General features: G+C 36.5%; 6 protein-coding genes across 6 annotated transcripts; 2 read left to right on the top strand and 4 right to left on the bottom strand.

Annotated features, from left to right (window-relative positions):
• Positions 1 to 1,047: 1,047 nt before the first annotated feature.
• PHYBLDRAFT_2405 (hypothetical protein) lies at positions 1,048 to 2,927 on the top strand (the record flags this gene model as incomplete). Its single annotated transcript, XM_018439829.1, has 8 exons — positions 1,048 to 1,152; positions 1,218 to 1,283; positions 1,456 to 1,684; positions 1,843 to 2,090; positions 2,170 to 2,282; positions 2,410 to 2,453; positions 2,537 to 2,616; positions 2,751 to 2,927. Coding segments are annotated over 8 exons (1,062 nt in total), but the record flags the coding sequence as incomplete, so codon positions are not given.
• Positions 2,928 to 3,552: 625 nt separating this feature from the next.
• Positions 3,553 to 8,836, bottom strand: PHYBLDRAFT_79884 (hypothetical protein; the record flags this gene model as incomplete). Its single annotated transcript, XM_018443521.1, has 4 exons — positions 3,553 to 6,985; positions 7,142 to 7,335; positions 7,482 to 7,812; positions 8,027 to 8,836. The coding sequence occupies 4 exons, from the start codon at positions 8,834 to 8,836 to the stop codon at positions 3,677 to 3,679; spliced, it is 4,644 nt and encodes a 1,547-aa protein (XP_018288477.1). The 3' UTR covers positions 3,553 to 3,676.
• Positions 8,837 to 9,657: 821 nt separating this feature from the next.
• PHYBLDRAFT_148352 (hypothetical protein) lies at positions 9,658 to 10,953 on the bottom strand (the record flags this gene model as incomplete). Its single annotated transcript, XM_018432073.1, has 3 exons — positions 9,658 to 9,777; positions 9,905 to 9,952; positions 10,693 to 10,953. The coding sequence occupies 3 exons, from the start codon at positions 10,951 to 10,953 to the stop codon at positions 9,658 to 9,660; spliced, it is 429 nt and encodes a 142-aa protein (XP_018288476.1).
• Positions 10,954 to 14,288: 3,335 nt separating this feature from the next.
• PHYBLDRAFT_148351 (hypothetical protein) lies at positions 14,289 to 16,053 on the bottom strand (the record flags this gene model as incomplete). The annotated part of the gene is made up of 4 exons (XM_018432072.1): positions 14,289 to 14,662; positions 14,997 to 15,562; positions 15,687 to 15,795; positions 15,852 to 16,053. 4 exons carry the CDS (start codon positions 16,051 to 16,053, stop codon positions 14,289 to 14,291), a joined length of 1,251 nt encoding a protein of 416 aa, XP_018288475.1.
• A 776-nt stretch (positions 16,054 to 16,829) lies between these two features.
• On the top strand, positions 16,830 to 17,946 carry PHYBLDRAFT_171187 (hypothetical protein; the record flags this gene model as incomplete). The annotated part of the gene is made up of 2 exons (XM_018436536.1): positions 16,830 to 16,887; positions 17,009 to 17,946. The coding sequence occupies 2 exons, from the start codon at positions 16,830 to 16,832 to the stop codon at positions 17,944 to 17,946; spliced, it is 996 nt and encodes a 331-aa protein (XP_018288474.1).
• Positions 17,947 to 17,996: 50 nt separating this feature from the next.
• On the bottom strand, positions 17,997 to 20,137 carry PHYBLDRAFT_135131 (hypothetical protein). The gene is made up of 7 exons (XM_018429699.1): positions 20,105 to 20,137; positions 19,763 to 19,849; positions 19,591 to 19,683; positions 19,086 to 19,409; positions 18,863 to 18,987; positions 18,510 to 18,756; positions 17,997 to 18,381 (listed from the first exon to the last, which is right to left on the bottom strand). The coding sequence occupies exons 1-7, from the start codon at positions 20,123 to 20,125 to the stop codon at positions 18,286 to 18,288; spliced, it is 993 nt and encodes a 330-aa protein (XP_018288473.1). The 5' UTR covers positions 20,126 to 20,137; the 3' UTR covers positions 17,997 to 18,285.
• Positions 20,138 to 20,918: the final 781 nt, after the last annotated feature.

The following is a 20,918-nucleotide window of genomic DNA, read 5'->3' as shown; positions in this document are numbered from 1 at the left end:
ATTAAAGTCTACACTTTGCTCTATTTAATAAGGGAACAGTGTCTTTAATTCAAAAGATGTTTATAGGGACATGAGAAAAGATGAGCTTCTTTTTTTTTGGTACCTGATGTCTGGAATTCAAACAAACACATCCAACTATTTATAAAAATTCAACTGGAAATATTTCTATTGTCACATTTCCATATTTGTACATGAGATTGTATTTAACTGCAATTTTTAGAATTCTTTATGTCTGTATGTACGATCGTGTCGTAAAGAAGTTGTGCTTTGATGGACAATATGATGGCATAATTCTACTGTTGTATCTTTAGAACATATATGTATATATTATTTTTATACATCAAATGTTTCATTTGCCTTGGCTTTTGTGAAATCAAAGGCTTTGAATAATACAAATATTATCATTTATATATATACATACATAATCCAAACAAGATAAATTTGGTAGGGCTAGGGTCAATAAATAGTGTGGCTAAACCTCATTATAATACACTAGCTTCTATGTCCTTCCCTTCATTTTCAATATTGATAATGGTCTAGTAGAGAAGTACAGGTAGCATATGAACTTGCTCAAACTGACTGTCTTATACAGCTTTTCATCTTTTCTTAAATACATATATTACTATTTTCTTTTATTTCAGCTATTGATCTAATACATTAATTTGTGTGTACAACCGTTACCAAGCCGCAAGCCTTGTATAAGCATACTCCCCCTTATACCCCTTTCACTAAACTTGTTCACTGGCTCCGTATAAATACATAAATGCACGCATACACTATATTTTACGAGTCTAGTAAAATAAATATAAACATGTCCCAAAATAATAAGAATAAGAATTATAGCATTGAATACATGTATATATATTTTAATTGGAAATTTTCTATTTTATTTCTTTTCTTTTCCTCTCTTTTCCTCTCTTTTTCCCTTATCTTTTTGTCTCTCTTATTATTGTACCTTATTTGCACACACACACACACACACACACACACACACACACACACATATATATATATATATATTTCTTATATCTTTATACGTAAATTTCAATGGGTCTGAGTAGACAAACTCGCATCACTCTGATGCTATTTATTACAACTGGCTTCTTTCTAGTCGAGATCGTCATTGGATATTATGTCAAATCACTTGCATTGGTTTGTCACACAAAATCCTTAATGGATAATATTTCTCTGACAATTGTTAACATTATGATTATTAGGTAGCTGATTCATTTCATATGTTGAACGATATGCTGGCTATGGGAGTTGCTTTGTGGGCAGTCAAAGTAAGAACAAGAACAAGAACAAGAACATGAATATAAGCATATCTGTACACATACACATAATACTTGATTATAGCTTTCATGTATATATGTATATATATATATATCATAGCGTGCATCAAGCATTTTAATATTATTGTCTGATTATTCTTTTTTTCTTATATTGTAAAAATAGATAGCCTTAAAAACCCAGTGGGATTCTAAATACTCTTACGGATGGCAGCGAGCTGAGATCCTCGGTGCACTCATCAACGGTGTCTTTTTGATAGCTCTTTGCTTTACTATTGTGATTGATGCCATTGAACGTTTTGTACACCCTGAGCCAGTAACAAATCCAGTCATGGTATTAATCACAGGATGTGCAGGATTGGCCGGCAATCTCTTGGGTCTCTTTCTATTCCATGGTATGTTATGCACATATTAATATATATTTCTTTAGAAGTTTTTTTTTCCGAAAAGAAAAATATTAAAAGGGGATGTACAAGGGGATCACAATTAAAAAGAAGCAATTGAAAGAGTCAAAAAACTAGAGGAATTAAGATATTCACCAAATCTAATTTAGAGCATGGTCATGGTCATGGGCATAGTCATAGTCATAGTCATGGGCATAATCATGGCCACAACCACGACCACGGCCACAGCAACAGCCACAACCATGGTCAAGAAGATGCACAATACACCCTTGAAAATACTCAGCACAAACACAGCCATGAAAATCCAAAACATGAAAGTAGCTTAGAAGCAAATCCGAACGATTCCCTGCAGCATCACCATAACCATGAGCATGGAGGACATCTTAATATGAAAGGAGTAAGTCATCTTAATTTACAAAGGTCATAAGAAAGTAAAGCCAATTCTTGAATATGTATACGCATACGCACATCTTTAGATCTTCTTACATGTCTTGGGGGATGCACTAGGCAACGTTGGTGTTATTATCACAGCTCTCTTTATTTGGCTAACCCCATTTGAGTGGCGTTTTTACCTTGATCCTATTGTGAGGTACAGATCACCCCCCAAAAAAAATGCATTTAAAAAAACACACATATATATATAAAGAGAACAAACGCACAAAAGTCAAAGTATAATCGCTACAAAATTCATTTGCTTTTTGTTTATAAATTACCAGTCTGATCATTTCAATCATCATCTTTATTTCAGCCGTACCATTAGGTAAAGAAAGATGATTTTATGATTCTTACACCTTTTTATTTCTTGTATTTACAATGTGTATTCCTATTCTTATTTTTGTGCAGTACGTCAAACTTCAGCCATTTTGCTACAAGGTGTCCCGAGTACCGTGCGTCTAGACGATGTACGCCTTGAATTATTACAGGTAGGATATAAAAAAGAAAGAAAGAAATAAAGAAAAAGGTGTTCATCACAAGAAACACTATGCAAATTCTTAATTGATTTATTTTTATTGTTGGTCAATTAAATCAATCATATATACAAATCAAATTGATGTAGATTGATGGGATTTTATCTGTACATGAGCTGCATATTTGGCAACTATCGGATACAAAATTGATTGCTTCTGTTCACGTTTTGCTTGCATCAAGATCTAATTACATGGAAACTGCAGCACACATGCGCAAAATACTGCATGGACATGGTGTACATTCAGCCACAATTCAACCAGAATTTACTGACACAAGACCCAAAGCTTCAATGGAAAGAGAAATAAGCGTACTGTTGATTAAAGATCCTAAACTTCCCGAGAATGGGGAAAATACTGAATCCGATTCTGGAGATTGGAGCCTTGAAGGCAATATTGGTGAGCCAGATATACGGTCTAATCAGGAACGAGCCATGCATTCTTCCGAGGTAAGAGAACAAGCCATACTTTATAATTATCAGAGAATACAAATAAAAACAGCCTAAAAAGAAAATAAAAAAAGAGAGAGAGAGATTCACACAATTATAGGGCTCGTACGATCAAACATGTCTATTGAAATGTATCGACGCTTCATGTTCAGAAAACGCTTGTTGTCCTGATCAATTTGGACCTAGTTGAATTACCTTGGAGTTCAATTAACTAATTAATTAATAACTATTATTTTTCTCATCTACTTCAAATCATTATCATATATATATTTGTAACATCTTTATACCAACATATTCAATATATAAAATAATTTAACAGAAGCAACACCTAAAACATTAATGATGATATTAATATATAAGCCATTTATATATAAAAGAAAGTGTTAAGAGAGAGAAAAATAAGGAGTCTTTAGTGTCAAATATGTATAATGCATGTATGTACATCGTAGAGATATATAGAGTATTGATATATAGATTTGGTCAAGCAATAATAGAGTAAGAGATAGTTTTCTTTTTTTTTTAAAAAAAAAAGTATATATATATGTAATAAACATATCGAATAAAATTATCTAACTTGAGTTCTTTAGAGGGCATTTTCCATCTACACCTGAACTGCAAGAAGTGCAATCGCTGCTCTTGCACGCAGAATAAGAAGTTTTTTGAGGAAATGACACCTTGGGCTTTGGAATCACAGTACGAAGAGGAGGGATATCAACTTGGCCAGTTCTATTGAGACTACTAGTCCGTTCTTCAAATCGAACAATCTTGATAAAATTACCAAAGTCGCAACTAAATCCCTGGCCATCAAATGGGACCAGATATCTAATAGCAGAAAATGGCAGCAACTCTCTCGCGTCCTCTTCATCGGCTTGATCAATAAGATCTTCGTCAGAACTTTCGGTTGATGTGATATTTCGTGCGTTGCGTCTCCGAGATGATTTCTTTTGGTGAGGAATCGGGTCTGCGATATCGCCAAACAGGCGAGTAAACCGCCGGGTGATTGAAGGGTCTGCTGGGAGTAAATGATTTGATGATGTATGCATAGTTGTATGTGAAGTTGTTGTATTTGTAGTAGTCATAGTGGTAGTATTTATAGATTGCAACTTTTCATCATCAAGATCAAAAGTCTCGACAGGTACCAACATCGAGCCGTCGCTCCCCGGTACAGTATCAGAAGGCTTAAATGTCTGAAGAGAAGCAAACCAGGCCTCCCACGACAATCTATCACCTTCCTTCTTCTGGCGTACACCAGCCAGGACCATATTATTGCAAAACACAAGCCCCCGGCCTGCAACTTGATTGATTTTGCCCAAAAATACAGGTACCAGTCGAACATCACTTTCTCCACCGAGCTGTTCAATGTCCGGAACTGTCTCGATATCATCTAAACTCAGACCAAGGCTTGGGACTGACGGTCGAGCTGGGAGCCGGGTGTGTCGTTTGATACGTCTTGGACCAGCCCCTGCGTCTCTGCGCCGCGTCCGTTGGCTATCAAAGTCAATTTCAGGTGAAGAAGGAGAAGGGGATATAGAAGGGGACACCAGGTCAATCGGGCTTGTATTAGTTGGGGTATTTCTTGTGGGGCGGCGATAGACTTTCTGGTGATAGTCATTAGCACAAAGGGAATGGTTATTGTCGTGTTGTATGGATGCCTGTTTTGCAGGCTGGCGCTCTTGCCGCTCCAACCGCCAGACATGAACTGTATCGTCAATGGAACAAGAAGCAACAGCAAACCCGCTGCTGAAACATGTGTCACAACCTTTGCAGGCATCAGGAACGACCTGGGTGCTGCAAGTTTGTGTAATGACGACCTGTGTAATAGGACCGCGATGATCCGCTTGAATATGCGACGGATTAATATCTAATTGGTGATACTGGGCGAACTGTGGATCATCCGGCAAAGAAGTATCAAGTTTGCTGAACTTGAGTAAAGGGCCACCGATCTGAACCTCAGGATCCTTGCGCTTCACACCACCTGTAGAAAGGGTACAAAGAGCATCGCCGGTCTCGAGGTTCCAGACCTTTACTGCACCATCATTGGTTCCTGTCACCAATACACTGACATTGTTGGCGAGTAGTTCACTTGCCATGGCTGTGATAGGTTGACCAGCATGTTCGTCAATAGTGTAGACACAGTTCCATGTGGTGGACATGGATGAATCAAACCCGTCACACTGGCTCTTGGTCATCTTTCTTTGCCAGCATTTGATAAGACCATCTTTTGAGGCTGTGAATACCCAGGTCAGTCCGAGTTTGCGATGTGGGGTCTTTGAACTGACGACGTGCAAGATAGTGATGTCACGTTTGTGGCCTGTAGGAATAGTATGGAAGCATTCTCCCGACAGAATATCCCACTCGCGCAACACACCGCTCTTGTGAACAGACACGATTTGGTTTTGAGAGACACCTTCGAATTCATGAGTATTTGTTTTGGCGACAACCTGGGCAATAAGTGGGTGGCAATAGTCGCTCACAGTGCCGAGAAACTCAATTGCTAACACACGGTCGTTGACACGGTGCAGCGAGGGCTGTTTCATACGAGGTTCAAATGGTTTGACTGGAGTGGGTTGGCCATTTGGTCGCTTACGAACTGTTCGCCGCACTTCTGCGCCAGAACTTTCTTCCATCATGACTGGTACTTCTGTAGACAGGGGGAAATCACGAACTAGTTGGCCGCTTGTCCGGTTCCACACCCGAACGGCGCCGTCCTCAAATCCAGCAGCCACCCACTTGTTTCCCTGATCGAGTTTTACACAGCGGGCCGAACTTAATTGTTTTGTGAACTTTGGGCGTGATGTAATGGTAGAATTGGTGTTGGCTGGCGTCTTTGGTTGGTAGGTGGGGTTCATTTCACTAGTGAGTCCAAATTGAGATTGTCGAAGGGAATCAAGGCGGAGAATCCAATCGTTTCCTCGGGTATCCCAGACAATGATCCGACCGTCCTGCCCACACGAAACAAGGGAGGAGTGTTTTGCGTTTGAATCAAGGCGGCCAACATCTGCAACATGTTTTCCGGAAAGAGTGCTGACTGTAACATGCCGGATGTTGGTCTTGCGTTCCTTGTCGAATTGTTCCTGAGCTGAAATGGCGCCAAGATGAATACCATCAACAGTGTACTCTTCGCTCCATTCCTGGGCAATGCGACGAATGAGGGGCGCTGATTTCCACGGCGAGAATGGGGCAATCGAAAAGAGGAGGTAGGAGACTGTCTTTACAAACATGGTCTTGAGTATTGGTAGAAGGACTTCTTCCCTCCACTGTGGCATCATCCACATGATGATTCCCACCAACACAATACAGAGCATCAGAGAGGGAATATTGACAAATACTATGCAAAAATACAAAAAGCGGTGCAAAAAATAAAGGCTGTTGCCGACTATCCATGATCTCCCATCATAAGGGTTGAGGACGTGTGATGATTGATATGTTCGTGCTTTGGCTTCATAATAGGCTTCATAGTGATCAAGACTAGCGAGTGCTTCTTGTGGGTCGGGTGTCAAAATTATTAGGTACGGTGCTCGGACCTGAAGCAATTCTGGAACATGACGAGGATTCACAAGGTCCCAGAAACGACTGGAGATAGCCATTAGGTCGGAATTAATGTGGTTGTTGGGTATTTCGGTTGAAGGTGAGACAGCAGAAACAGGAGGTTGTAATTGAGAACGGAAAAGGGCGAGAACTAGAATAGAGAGACATAGAACGAGGGCGCATACAACACGATGTGTCTTGAAATGTTTACATTCTGCACACGTTTTTGGTTCTCCTAGACTAGCATCGACGTCTTGTACAGGGCAATAGTCTGTTTGATCTATGTTTGGATCGCAGTTTACTAATTCTCGTAATCGTTTTGATACTTGTCTATCTTCGAGATCGGCCAACTAAAATTGAATAAAAAAATATAGAAAGAATTAGAAATTAATATATATACACTTATATATACATGGCAAATATCGGTGATATTTTTGAGTCAAAAATATATATATAGCTTAAAAAAATTCTCGTACGAACAAATTTTATATGTATTTTCTTCATACCTCGGCACGTTTGACGTCAATGGCTAATACAGCAACAAAAAAAGTCATTTGTAAGGTATTCTCAATTATGAGAGCTACTGCACTAAAGATACAGAATTCTTTGACAACTGCAATACGGGTAGTGTATCCAATCAATAGAATTGACAGCTCTGCAAGTAGTGTGGCTGTCATGGGAACACCGACACTTTGAAGACCTAAGGTGACACAAATTTATCAAAAAAAAAAGAGAGAGAATGTTTAGATCGAACATGCATATATAAAATATAAAATATAAAATATAAAATATAAAATAAATAAATAATAAAATCGAAAAATGGCGTTTGATACTGTGTAACTTTACCTCGACCAATCTTTTCTTTGACTTGCATATCACAGCCTGCAATGAGGACGGCATTTGTCAGCAAGAACACGTTTTCAAGGGTAGAAACGATCGTTATTAATGAAAAAAGCGAGGTGTGGACTAGCTGGAGTTCGCACCCAAAGCGACTCAAGATTCCAATGGTAGACATGTGGCACGCAATGGCCGTAAATACAGCCGCAAATCCGAGACCAAAATGGGACCTCACCAATTGGGCTTTTCCAAACGTGCAAGAAACAATAATAAAAAGAGCAAGATAGGAAAGTGCAGTAAAAAAAAATTGAATAGGAACTTCGAAAGGAAATAGTTTGAACTAATGAAAAAAAAAAATTAAAAAAAAAATAAAGGTTAATTGTGTAAATAGGCAAGTAAAGAAATAAATATAAATATATAAAAGAGATGATGATAGCTATTATTATTATTATAATAATAATAATAATAATAATAATAATAATACAGTAAATCAATTTATCTTTATTTTTATTTTATTTTATTTTGGTTCCTGTGTAAACACAGTATTACCTTACCATGTACTGTAGTGTTTCATTTGTGACAGGACTGAGATGTCTTTGCCAGGCTACCGCATGATCTGAGGTAGTGTAACGCATATCAAGGCGAGGAATGTCAAGTTCTGCAGTGATATCGCGCCAAAGGGTATCCCATATCTTATTTGCGTTTACATAGGGTGTCTGGTGCAGCAAGACAGTTAAAACAATAGAGTCTGCCGAGACAAATCTGCCTTTGGTATCCAGGGTGACATTTCCAAAGACAGAGAGAGGATGTAGAGAGAGACCGGTGGCATCTGAAATGGAATGACGTTGTCGATTGATGGTTTGGACGATGTCTTGGTCGAGATCGATTATAGATTCACGAGAATGCCAGTATTCAAGGGGTGAATGGACAACGCAAAATCCACGATGACCAAAACAGATGGTAGCCAGGGAGGCGGGTTTACCATCAACATGGGCAAAACTAGTTGTAAGGGCATTCTGTATTGAAAGAGCTCCTTTTAATAAATCGTGAGTTATTTGACGTTCTGGGTTTGTGATTCGGATCTGTTGGGCTATTAAAAATGTCGATGAGCCGAGAGATTGATTGTCTGGTTGGAGATGAGGAGAGAATTGCCAGAATTGCGCGTCTAATTGGTCGATTGTAGGTGTTGTTTTAAGATGACCAAGATTGTCGTAGAATGTAAGAATGATTGGATAGCATAGGAAACAGACGATAGAAAGAGAGATGAGGATGATTGATGTAGTTCGGGATGCACATTGTTTGCCGTAAGGATAGAATGGACTCGACAATTGTGTGTTGAGTTTGGCGAGTGCCTGTAAAGGCATGGCTAATAGACGAAAATTAGGGTATGAAAAATGATCAAGGAAGGGAGAAGAGATTGGGCGTATAAAGAAGAAGAAGAAGAAAAAAGAAAGAAAGAAAGAAAAAAAAAGAAGGGGAATTGCGTGGGAGAAGTGAAAGAGAAGGAATTCTAGGATATTTTGAGGTTGCGCTTGTATTATTCCCAAAAATAAGTTCGAGTATAAATATACATTTAAATATATATATATATTTATAACATAAAAATTGATACAAGTTTGTACTATACTTCCTTGTCTTCCCTTTCCCTTTCCTTTGTCTTGGTCTTGGTCTTGGTTTTAGCTTTGTCTTTGCTTTTATTGATTGAGTTTTTATTTATATATTTATATCTTCTTTTCCTTCCTTACCTCTTTGCTCCTTAAAGGTGGTCTTTTTGAGACTCGAACCCTTCTTTATTCAAACCTAAATCATTCTTTGAACACATGTGGTTCTTTACCTTTTTATATATATATATATATATATACTTACTTCTTTAACTCTCTTAACAAGATACACAATTCTTTAATCTGGGTAGATTATATTCTTCTTTTGGGATATCTGTATTTGCTTTTCAGTAAAAGCTATTGTCAGACAACACTAAAAATATAATAGGAATAAAAATTACAGCTAACCAGCCAACCAGTCAACCAACCAAGAACCTTAATGGTTTTATGAAAAGAATAAATAAAAATATATATAAAAAAAAAATACAAAACGAGGTGCACGGTTGTGTGACGTGTGTTCTATTGAATTATTTATGTGGTAAAGGATGAATACGGTAATATACAAGTAAGGGATTGTGCCTCTTTTAGGATCTAATGCCTGGTACAGACACGGAGTCGTAGGTCGGTAATGAACCCGAAAAACTATAGAGCCGTCTAGAATTAATGGCCGTCGTGTAGGACGGTACACGAGAGAGATCTATTCCCTACCACGGGAAAGAGGGCAAGTTATCTAATTCTTCAAAATCTTTGGTTTCAAATTAGGTGTGTTTGACTTCCAGCAGAATTTTATAGAACATAAGTCATGAATTGAAGCAGTTTTAATATGTTTACCACTACTCCAAGAACACTTGGGATCATATGGAGCTGGTTTCCAAGCATCTTTATAAGTAGGTTACCAGTTCACATCTTTATCCGGGCTTTTTGGGTCCAGGATAACAGCCACAGCGGTCCTTAGTTCTGTATTAAAAAATTATACATGTATATATATAGAGTTTAAGTACAAAAATGAAAACAGAAGTATTTTATAGGCCAAATTAATAATATTAATATTAATAGTAAAATAGCAAATAACAATAATAGATTTTTAATATTAAAAATTCTTTAATTTTTTTTTCACACTCACACAAAAATCATTCTCTCTTTCTAGCTCTTTCCTATCTTTATGTGGCTGTCTTTTTTTTTCTTATTTTCTTATTTTGCCTTTTAATTTAATGTGGTACTGCTACACCAATTGACCAAGAACACACACACACACAACACACATACAACGCACGAAAATGTCTATTCTTTTTGGCTTGGTCTGTTTGTTTGTACTTGTGTCCCAATACTTACCAGATATGTATCCGTCAGCATTGACAAAGGAAACAGTGAACTTTAACTTGTTTTTTATTTATTTATTTTTAATTCGAATGATACTGAGAATTAGTCAAGATATGAGACGATCCTTGGTCCATTACAAGATTTTCAGACTTCTTTCACAAGCACTCTAATGAGACACTTGAGATCTCTTTTGATATGTCAAAAAAACAAATCTTATTAATGTCTTTTAATAATAATAGTAAAAAAAACTTTGAATAAATAGTGGTGTATTCTTTTAATGAACATGTGATGGACCGAACCTTGAGATCTTCTGCGATAGGCACAGGCTCAAATGTGATGGGAATGGTTTCACTAAAATAAGCTTGATTAATCTCAGACAACAGGGCCTGTTGATTGGCTAAAAAAGAACCTTTGAGAATAAAGAATAAGAATTTTTGGGAGAGAAACGAAAAAGATGGTGTTTGTTTTGAAGAAGAGAATTTTTGGGTAATATTTATATCATCGTCCAATTGTATGCTATATCCACAGTTGATTTCCAGAGTATCAACCACTGCTATCATGGAATGAAACTACTACTTGGATAGGTTATTAAAGTACCGCTTTATTATTACTATTATTATTGTTATTTTATTGGGATTGTGATGGTGTTCCTTTCGGACCAGCAGACAGTTCGGCATTATGTGAAGGTGTCACCAGTAGTACTTGAAAAAAAAAAGATGTAATACATGATGTTGAACAGGCTGTGAGGTAGAGGGTTTAGTACCTTGGTCTTGGCAATATAAACACATTATTTTCTTTCCTTGTATTGTCTAGCATCATCGCAGACAACATAGGTCATTCTGGTCGTTGTCATTAGTTTGAATTGAGTTAAAGACCCCTATATTAGCTATTATCTGGATTTTTTGTTGTGTATATTACTCCCACATCCTTTGTTACTAAGTTTCATATCCCGGCTGTACGCTTTCCAACCCTCTTTGGAAGTGCTTGCTACCTACATCGAATGCTACCACTAAAGACATTCAATCATCAAAATCTACAGTATGGCCGTCGCACATAGTATACAGCTATTGAAAATGTACAAAATTGAGACAGAGAAAAAGAAGGGGAAGGTGGAGAATGAGGAGAAGAAAAAGAAGGAGAAAAAAATAGAATAAGGCAAACTAGCCACTGGTAATACTATCAGCTTTGTAAATATCCATGAAAGACATTAGCAAATAATAACTTCATTTTAAGAGCATTGACTCGAGCAACTCGCGATATTGAATGTATTGTAGTTGAGGTAGTCATGATCAGAAAAATAGGGTCAAAACCAAAACTGAATTATTCATCACTGTGAAAATAACTCGAGTAGTTTATTTCATCAAATCGACTATGTATGTATATATTTAACTACTATCCTATTTTTGAAAAATTAAACAATATTAACATAATTAAGCTGTCTAATGACGAAAAAATGATGCCGTTGAAACCAAAAGCCTCAAATGAATCATTCAACCCTTCTTCGTTGAATCAATCTTTTGGCTGCACAATATTACTACAGCACCTCTCAAGTTGGTCAGCATCACTTATGTAGTTCAGATTGCACTTGGTTTCACCAACTGAATACACACTGCACCTTCTCGACTCATGTGAGTAAAGCTAATGGAAAATCATCCCCAGAATTTTATTCGATTTGTAATATCTATACTTTAGTCAGTATACTTTATTGATGCGAAATGGAAGATAGCATTTTAATTGATCAAAACAAATAATATTTTAAGATTTTATCAATTATTTTCCGCGATTTTTTGGCACGCTTTGGTATGAAAAAAAAATAGCTCAGTTAACTATCAATGAAGAAATATTGACTTGATTGATTAATATGCTATAATAAATTCCCAGACTCATATCGTTATATGATTATTTTTTGTGAATATTTCAGTTTGAAGAAAAATTAGCTCGAACTTGCATAAAAATATATACACGCACATACAGACATATGAAAGGGTTAAAACATACAAGAAAACAGTAGAGTATAATTTCTTCTTCTTAAAAAGCTTAGGTGCTTTTTATATGCTTAATAGTAATTTTATTAATTAAACAAGATTTTATACAAGTCTGAAGAGACGACAAGACCAAGTACTCACAGGAAAACCGGTTAAAGTATAAGTACTAGCCGCAAAACCCACTTCAATTTTGATTCCATGTGCTATATATGGTATAAGTGTAATTAAGATTGATTAAAGACAGCTTACACCACTTTTTTTTTTTTTAAAAAAATAAGTCTAGCGAGCGGGGGAAAATATCAGCTAAAGAAAAAGAAACTTGGCTACTAACAATATTATAGCTTTTATCAACTGCATTTTATATGACATGTATGTGTTTTCCAAGCTGAGAAACCATTAGTTTATATACATATACGAAAGTTATCAAAAAGCGCGATTATCATTACATTTACCTTCTTTCTGTTGCTCCTTAGAGGCAGTATTTTCGAGACTTGAAACCTTTTTTATTCAAAATCTAAATCCTTTTTAGAGTGCATGTGCTTTTTACCTTTATATATTCGCCTTTTCTTTTGCCCTCTAAATATGCGGGCATTTGAATTCTTATTTATAATATGCCAGATGTGTACGTGCATTGTCTCAACATTATGGAGGAGATTTCGAAATATAAGTCTTGAAATTAAAGAAAAAAAAAGAAAAAAAAAGAAAAAGGTCTAAGGAGTATTATGGCTTTGAAGTGGTACCGTCGAAAACGGCCAAGATACAATCGAAAATGCTGTAAAAGTCATATTCCATTAAGTCTATGGATTTAAATAACCAACAAAGATATTGCAAAACTGTTTAAAGGGCAATCAAACATCAAAGATAGCTCCCAATTTGTTTTTGGAAGAAGTTAGCTTGGACCCGTCATTTGTTGAGTAAAAAGGTCTGTATCAAGAGCTTGAGAATCCTACAGATACTATGTAATATATATTAGATACAATAAACTTATTTATATTGCTATAATTATTTATTGAATAATAAAATCTAGAATATGATCCTGAACAAAGGACATTTATCTTCTTGGGGACTTTATTAACTTTTCTTTATAAACCCTGTTTTACATATATATATATGGTCTTATTGGGTATTAAAACTGGGAGCATTATATTAGATTAATGCTCTAGTAGTGTTGTTCAATAAAGAATCTCCCTCAAGATCTAGTCTGCCTTATATTTCTCAAGAAAATATTATTATTACAAATCAGGGCGTACTAAATCACAATAACTACGCAGCCACTTCTTTCAAGTTATAATATGAAAAAGAAAAGAAAGAAAAGAACCTTGAACAAAATACAGTTACCGACAAGTTATTTTAGCGATATAAAAAAAAATACATACATAAAATAATTCGAATAATGGTATAACTCGGACATAATCTATGGTGATACCCTACCAGGTAGTTTTTTTTGTGCTCGACCTTGATATTGATCCAGACTACTGATGAGCAACACTCGGTACTTCAAAAAAAAAAGAATCCTATTCCAGTATGGGTGATATTGGTGTACCTTCTCAACCAAGGTCAATCAAACATTAACAATTAAATTTACCTATAATTTTTGCCATATTTTTTCTTTCTTTCTTTCTTTAATATTGTAGATATAGTGACCAACAGCAGCAGAAGCACCACAAAAAAAAACAATATGTGCTAATATATTATCTAAACATTTAGTTAGTATAAGCATGTATGTTATTTATTATAAAATTCCAAAAAAAAGTGTCTAATAATTTATAAGAAAAATGTTTGACGACTACACTACAGTGCACTTTTAATGGTACTCGCACAGGTGTGTAACGTGTGTTCTATTGAATTTTTTTTTCTTATGTGCTAAAAGGTTGAATACAGTAATGTACAAATAGGGGATTCAGCCTCTTTTAGGATCTACTGCCTGGTACAGACACAGAGTCATAGGTCGGTAATGAACCCGAAAAACTATAGAGCCGTCTAGAATGAATGGCCGTCGTGTAGGACGGTACACGAGAGAGATCTATTCCCTGCCACGGGAGAGAGGGCAAGTCTCCTAATTCTTCAGAATCCTCAGATGCAATAGAGGTGTGGGCTTGACTTGCAGCAGCATTTGGCAGGGTGTAAGCGACAGATGGAGGTAGCTGTCCTCTATCCACCATTTCTTCAAGAGTACTTGGATCATATGGAGCTGATTTCCAAGCATCTTCATAAGCAGGTAACCAATTTATATCTTCATCTGGACTTATTGGGGCCAAAATAATAGCCACAGCAGCCCTTAGTTCTTTATAAAAAAATACACATACACAAGCATATAAAGTTTAAGTACAAGAACGAAAATAGAAGTAATTTTATAAACCAAAATTAATAATATTAATATTAATAGATTTTTAATATTAAAAAATTATATGTAATATTCTGCACACACACACACACCATTATCATTATTATTTCTTTATCTTTCTCCCCTCTATTATACGTCTTTTCTTTTTGCCTTTTAGTTTGGTATGGTACTACTACACCAATTTGCCCAGAACACATGCAAAAATATGTCTATTTCCTTTGGCTCGTTTTTTTTCTATCTTTTTCTTTTGTTGCACTTGTGTCCCAACACTTACCAGATATGTGACCATCAGCATTGACAAGAGCAACAGTAAACTTTAACTTGTGTTTAATTCGAATCAGTTCACTGTGTGAATCAGTCAAGATATGAGGCGATCCGTGGTCCAATACTAGATTTTCGGTCTTTGTCCACAGGCCATCTAGCGAGACAGACAGGTTGTCCTTGATAGTTCGAAGAACTTTTCCCTCGGTCCTTTTGTGATCTTCAGAAGAAAGTGTGGTGTATTCTTTCAATGAACATGTGATGGACCGAACCTTGAGATCTTCTGCGATAGGCACAAATTCAAATGTGATGGGAATGGTTGCACCTGTGGAAAATACTTTACCAGGCAGGCTAATATCATAGCTCAGCTTGTCCGTCCACACGTTTGAAATAGCCACCGACTGAGTCAATTCTAGCGACGAAGGTAACAGTACACGAGTTACTGTGAGCTTCTTCTTATCGGTGTAGTTTAAAGAGAATGTTGGGCGTTCTGCAACTGCTTTTAGTGTGTAGTAAACCGAACCCATCTGGTGGTCAACGGTCTCTGGTAAATCTCCAGGCAGAGGTAACTCAAAGTCCCTGCAGATTTTTATTTTTATTTTAGATTCAATAAACGCACAGACACGCACACACACACACACACACACACTCTCTCTCTCTCTGTGGGTCCATCTTATATACTTATATATATATATATATTTACCATTTGTAGTGCCCTTCTGACAAATGATAGGACTTGCGAGTTGGTTGCAAAAAATGCCAGTCGTGTTCAATGATTACTTTTTCTTCTTTGTAGTGGTGTTGGTGGGACCCTATACCTATAGCTAGCAGGTTTATTAACTATCTTAATTTTGTACTCTTGACTCACCTTCTGACCAATGAACTTTGGCTTTTCCTTGGAATTTGAGTGAAATAGACCTAATCTTTGTAGTCTCTGTACAGTTGAGTACAACTGATCCCCGTAAGATGACTCCTGCAGATTCCTCAATAGAGCCATGGAGTACTATTTCAGGCGATTCCACATTGATGGCAAAGTCAGATCCCTGCACTAGATGCATCGGATGAACCATGATGAGTATAAGGGTATAAAATAGACTTGGATATTTAGTAAAGAGAAAGTTGTAGTTATTCTAAACACACACACACACACAAACACACATGTATATTTTATTTTTATTTTTACTTTTATTATTATTATTTTTATGTTTCCGCCTTCTCTGCGTATTAAAATTGCTAGCCAACGTGGAGTGTATTATGCAACCAATAAGTGAAATATAAAATATATATATAAAAAAATTACCTATATTTCACCTGATTTTATATACATACATACATATATATTTTTTTAGTGACAAGATCAAAATGTACAAAAATGGCAAGTTATTGTATTCTTGGTGTTACCCAGACACTTTCAAAAGATGTAATAAAAAAAAAGAAAAGGTATAAATAAAAAAAATAACGTCATCAATACTTCTTTTCTCTCTCTCTCTCTCTTTCTCTTTCTCTTTCTTTATAGGAAATTAATTGACTAATCGATCTTCCCTTATATTGGCTACATATCGACTCCCTGAACACACCAAGATTGACGTTAAGGAGAGCCAATGCCTTGAAAAAGGCTTTAAAGCCAAAAAATGAAGATGTCCATCCTGTGACGGTCGTTTGGATCGTTCAATAACCGTTTGCTCTATTTTATGGTTGTACGTGTTGTCTTACTTTGTTCAAACCTCGTTCCTTTCTCTCTCTCTCTCTCTCTCTCTCTTTTGTTTTATTTTGTACATTTATTTCTCTTCTTCTGGTTATTATTTTATTTTTTTACTTATTCCCCCAATTACGGTCATTACCTTACATGGCACGCATTCCACTCACCTCTGTCCTTCCTCTCCTTGTCTTTCTTTTGGCTGATGGTAACAAGCGCCTGTTATATTTTACTCTATTTTCAAACTCGAGTCTAACAATAAAAAATAATACAATACAATACAATCTATAATTAAATACGCTTAAATGTATAATTATAATTATTTGTAGTCCCTCGAAAACTACTCAATCCCGATTCAATCTTTACCTTTCCAATCCTCTTTGTTCTCGATGCAATTCTCTCCACAATCTACAAAATCCATGGACCCCAGTCAATCGAACCTACTAACCGCAAATTAATCGCAGGCCCTGATGCTGCTGATATTGCTGTTTCTGCTCTTGGTGACACCGAGTGTCTCAAGGATACTCCCCTCGAAATTTTTCTCGGTCTGGAGGATAATAATAATGACAATAATAATAATGACAATAATAACTCTACCCCTTCTACCCACCCCTTTACCAATACCATCGCCAATAACTCCAATTCCTCCTCACCTACTCTTTCTCCTTTGTCCTTTACCAGCAGTAGTCCTTTTAGCACTACTATAAGCAAGAATTTCATAACGGATGAGCCAGAGTCAATGGACTGTAGAGCACCTTGGGACGATACCCCTGTTGCAAACACAGTCGAGGGTTGTCAGGACAACCTTTGCCCACTACCTGACTTTTCTTCCTTCTCTCCCACTCCAACCCATTCGAGATCAACTCCAGTTAGCCTAGGTAATCGCCGCCGCCAGCGACAGCTTCCGCCGCTTGAACCTCTTGAACTTGATTTCTTTGGTCCCTTATCCCCACCATCATTATCACCTTCAATGTCGGTGTGCTCTAGCATCTCAAGTGCATCTATCGATAGCGTTATTCCCATATTGGCTCGTCGTAGACCATCGCGTGTTGAACACGTTGTACGGCTCATAGAAAAGGGCGAGTTAAAGGCAAGTGCTTCTACACCCACAACCAGTACCACCAGTGGTGTACGCCCAAGAGGCCAAAGTGTCAGTTCTCTCGATTCTTCGACCCGTCCCAAGCCAATCCGCAACCGTACCTTTGGGTTCAAACCTATCAAAGGAGTGTGGGAAAAGAGAATTCAGGACACAGCTTCTATCAAATAAGCTTTTGCCTTGACAATCCAATTCATATATTCCTTGTCTTTTTTATCTTTCGTTCTTTTGGTACGCTTTCCTATTTTTTTGTCTTTTTTTTTATTCTTTAATATCTCTTTAGAATAAAAATAAAATCAAGAAAAGGTCCCATTGATCGGCAAACCTTTTTTTTCAAAAGAGATAAGAAGAGGATGAGAAAGAGATGGATAGAGGCGGCTAGAGAGAGATAAAGAAGTGTAAAGTACGAAGTGTGAAGTTTGAGTAGAAGGAAAAGGGATAAAAAAAAACGACGAATTTGGAGTTGGTTTGTTTGCTTGTTTGTTTGTTTGTTTGTTTGTTTGTTAAAAGTTATCGTCTTGTAGACGGACGCGGCTTGACTTCCTCGTCTCTGACTGCGTGAAGCATTATTTTATTGGTTGGGTTTTGTCCTGCGAACTTGTATCCCTGTAGAAAGAGTATACATATATATATATATATATTGCACGAGATTATTATTGTAATTACCATTACCATTATTAATTTTAAAATTCCAACAAAGCCAAAAGAAAAGAAAGAAAAGACGTTTAATTTACCTTTGTCCAGTCATAACTGACAGCATATGCAAATATGTTTCCGGTTCGGTTAAATGCTGTGCAAGCAACAGTACCATTGACATTAGGAAGCAATTTGAGCTTCTGCTTCGAGTCCTTGTCCCAAAAGTTGATGGTGCCATCGGCACCAGCCGTAGAAAATGTACCATAAGTAGGGTGGAATGAGATAGCGTTTACTGAATACACGTTTTTTTGGTCGTCTCGATGACACTTGAACGAAAAGCTCTTGCTATGTTCACAAATTCAATTCAATTCGATTGAATTCGATTATATTAGCTTGCCATTCTTCTTATTTTTACAAAATGCATTCAAATCGAGTTAAACTTTTTTTTTACCTCTGCTCTTTTTCATCGATGTATTGAATGCCCACGCGGCCTTCGATACTACCAACTGCATAACCCTTGCCATCTATAAAACAGGCCACTGTACGAGTTTGCCATTTGAGAGGCGAGATGGTTTGCTGCTCTTTTCTGTGATTAACATTTCCACCTAAATTGTGTTGTCCAAATTCCTCTGGTTTTTGTATATATATATATATATATTATGTGTGTGTATTACCTTGAAAATTGTGGTAGGGTTGCTCAGATCGAATAACAAAATGTGTCGTTCCGCAGTAGCAGCCACAAGAAGGTTACCGACAGAGTCCATTGAGTAACAACGCTCTGGTAATTGAACAGAGCCAATAGGTTGTGGTGAACGCAGATCCCAGTATTTAATGGTTCTGTCCCAACTACCAGTAGCTAAGATCTGTTGTCCTTGGTCGAGGAACTTGACACACTTGACTGCATCAGCATGTTCAGCTACTTGGGTTGATTGTCCTGTAGTAACATCGTACATGCGAGCCGCCTTGTCTGCTCCACCCGAAAGTATTTTTGTACCATCCTAATGTGTCTCATAGTCTCAGTCTTTCCGTTCCTTTTTCTTTCTTTTTCTTTCTTTTTCTTTCTTTCTTTGTAGATTTTTTTGTATTGTTGAAAGTAATATATTTTGTAGTCATTCTCTCTTTTCTTTTTTTTTTCTTTTCGCGTGTGTAGATAGACGTATAATATGTGGTTTGATTTACCTTACTCCAGGTAACACATAATGAAGGAGCCTCATGAGCATAAGATGCAACAGGCGCTGTATTTCCACTGGGTTGAATTTCGTATATCCTGACCTATAATAAGAATAAGGACTCGACGCGTATTGAAAGAATGACTGGCTAATAATAATGGCAAGTTTTTATTTAGTCATACCTGATTGTCCCATGAAGATGCTGCTAAATAATCGGCTTGCGAAGAAAACGCGAGAGCAGAGATGCCATCGGTGGGGGGAGAAGCAATCTAGAGTGAGAGCCAAAATAATAAGAAGAATTAAGGGAAAAAGTAATGATAATTATTGACAGATCGATCAAAAAATAAACTTGTTCAAGCTTTTTTTTTGTATTTTTCTTATTCCTCTTCATTCTCAATGAGCGTGACTTTGGGAATCCCGCAAAGATGATCCACGCCCAAGAACAGCAGGAAAAAAAAAGACGATGACGATAAAGAATGGAGGACCAAGGAAGGGGTAGGGGATATTGTTGTGGGAATGTTTACCTCAAAGTCAGGAGTCTCCATTGTCAATTGAATGAAGCCATGGATGATCTTGAACCTCTTAACAAATCCATGGCTATTCGCACCACAACGCACTTTGAAATTGTTAAGATACGTCACTTGTCAACATTGGCAATATTCACTGTTGTAATTGAAATCCTGGTTTTCTTTAGATGATTTTCTTTTTCAATATTTCTTTCTTTCTTCCTTGCGCCCAAGAATCAAGACCGTGCTTAAAAGATGGGATTATTATGCTCTATTTTTTTTTTGGGATTTTGATTATTGGGAAACTTGATTCCGGCTTATTCATTATATGAGCAAAATATTCACTTTTACATACTGAAAATGAGGTCCACTACTTGGATGGCTGTCATTGATATATTATCTACATAAAAAGATAATGAAAGGATTGCCTACATTCTCTTGTCGTGTAACACCTTGTCCAATATTGTCTAGGCTTTGTAACAAGCCTTTTAAAGCTTGTATTTTGCACAATTAGAAAACATATGTATAAAGTTCTTTTCTTAGATTTAATGAAAACCAGCTGCTTTTGAGCAAACTAAGACAACTGACTTTAGAGCATGGTCGAATTAAATGTATACAATCCTTTTAGTTGCTGTTCTATTTCTTTATACTCTACTTTGGACTGAATGAATTCATCTTATTAGTGCAGATTCTTTGAAAACTGAAAATGAAAAAAAGTACAAGAAATATTATTACTATTATTAATATTTTTTTTGGAAAGAATGTGAATTTTGCTTAAAACAGAATATGTTGAGTATCTGACAACTACTCTATTTTAGAATGCATATACATA

Source organism: Phycomyces blakesleeanus (genome assembly GCF_001638985.1).
Source record: "Phycomyces blakesleeanus NRRL 1555(-) unplaced genomic scaffold PHYBLscaffold_18, whole genome shotgun sequence".
NCBI lineage: Eukaryota > Fungi > Mucoromycota > Mucoromycetes > Mucorales > Phycomycetaceae > Phycomyces > Phycomyces blakesleeanus.
Note: the sequence above shows the minus strand (reverse complement) of the source record. Positions and strands in the feature narration are given on the sequence as shown.

What these genes read in the sequence shown, in the direction of transcription:
- PHYBLDRAFT_135131 (XM_018429699.1), bottom strand. Translation starts at nt 20,125, where the DNA reads ATGGAGACTCCTGACTTTGAG. An exon ending in CATCTTCATGGGACAATCAG is followed by an intron (nt 19,684 to 19,762) that starts GTATGACTAAAT and finishes TTCTTATTATAG; the next exon opens with GTCAGGATATACGAAATTCA. An exon ending in ACCCTACCACAATTTTCAAG is followed by an intron (nt 18,988 to 19,085) that starts GTAATACACACA and finishes AGAAAAGAGCAG; the next exon opens with CAAACCATCTCGCCTCTCAA.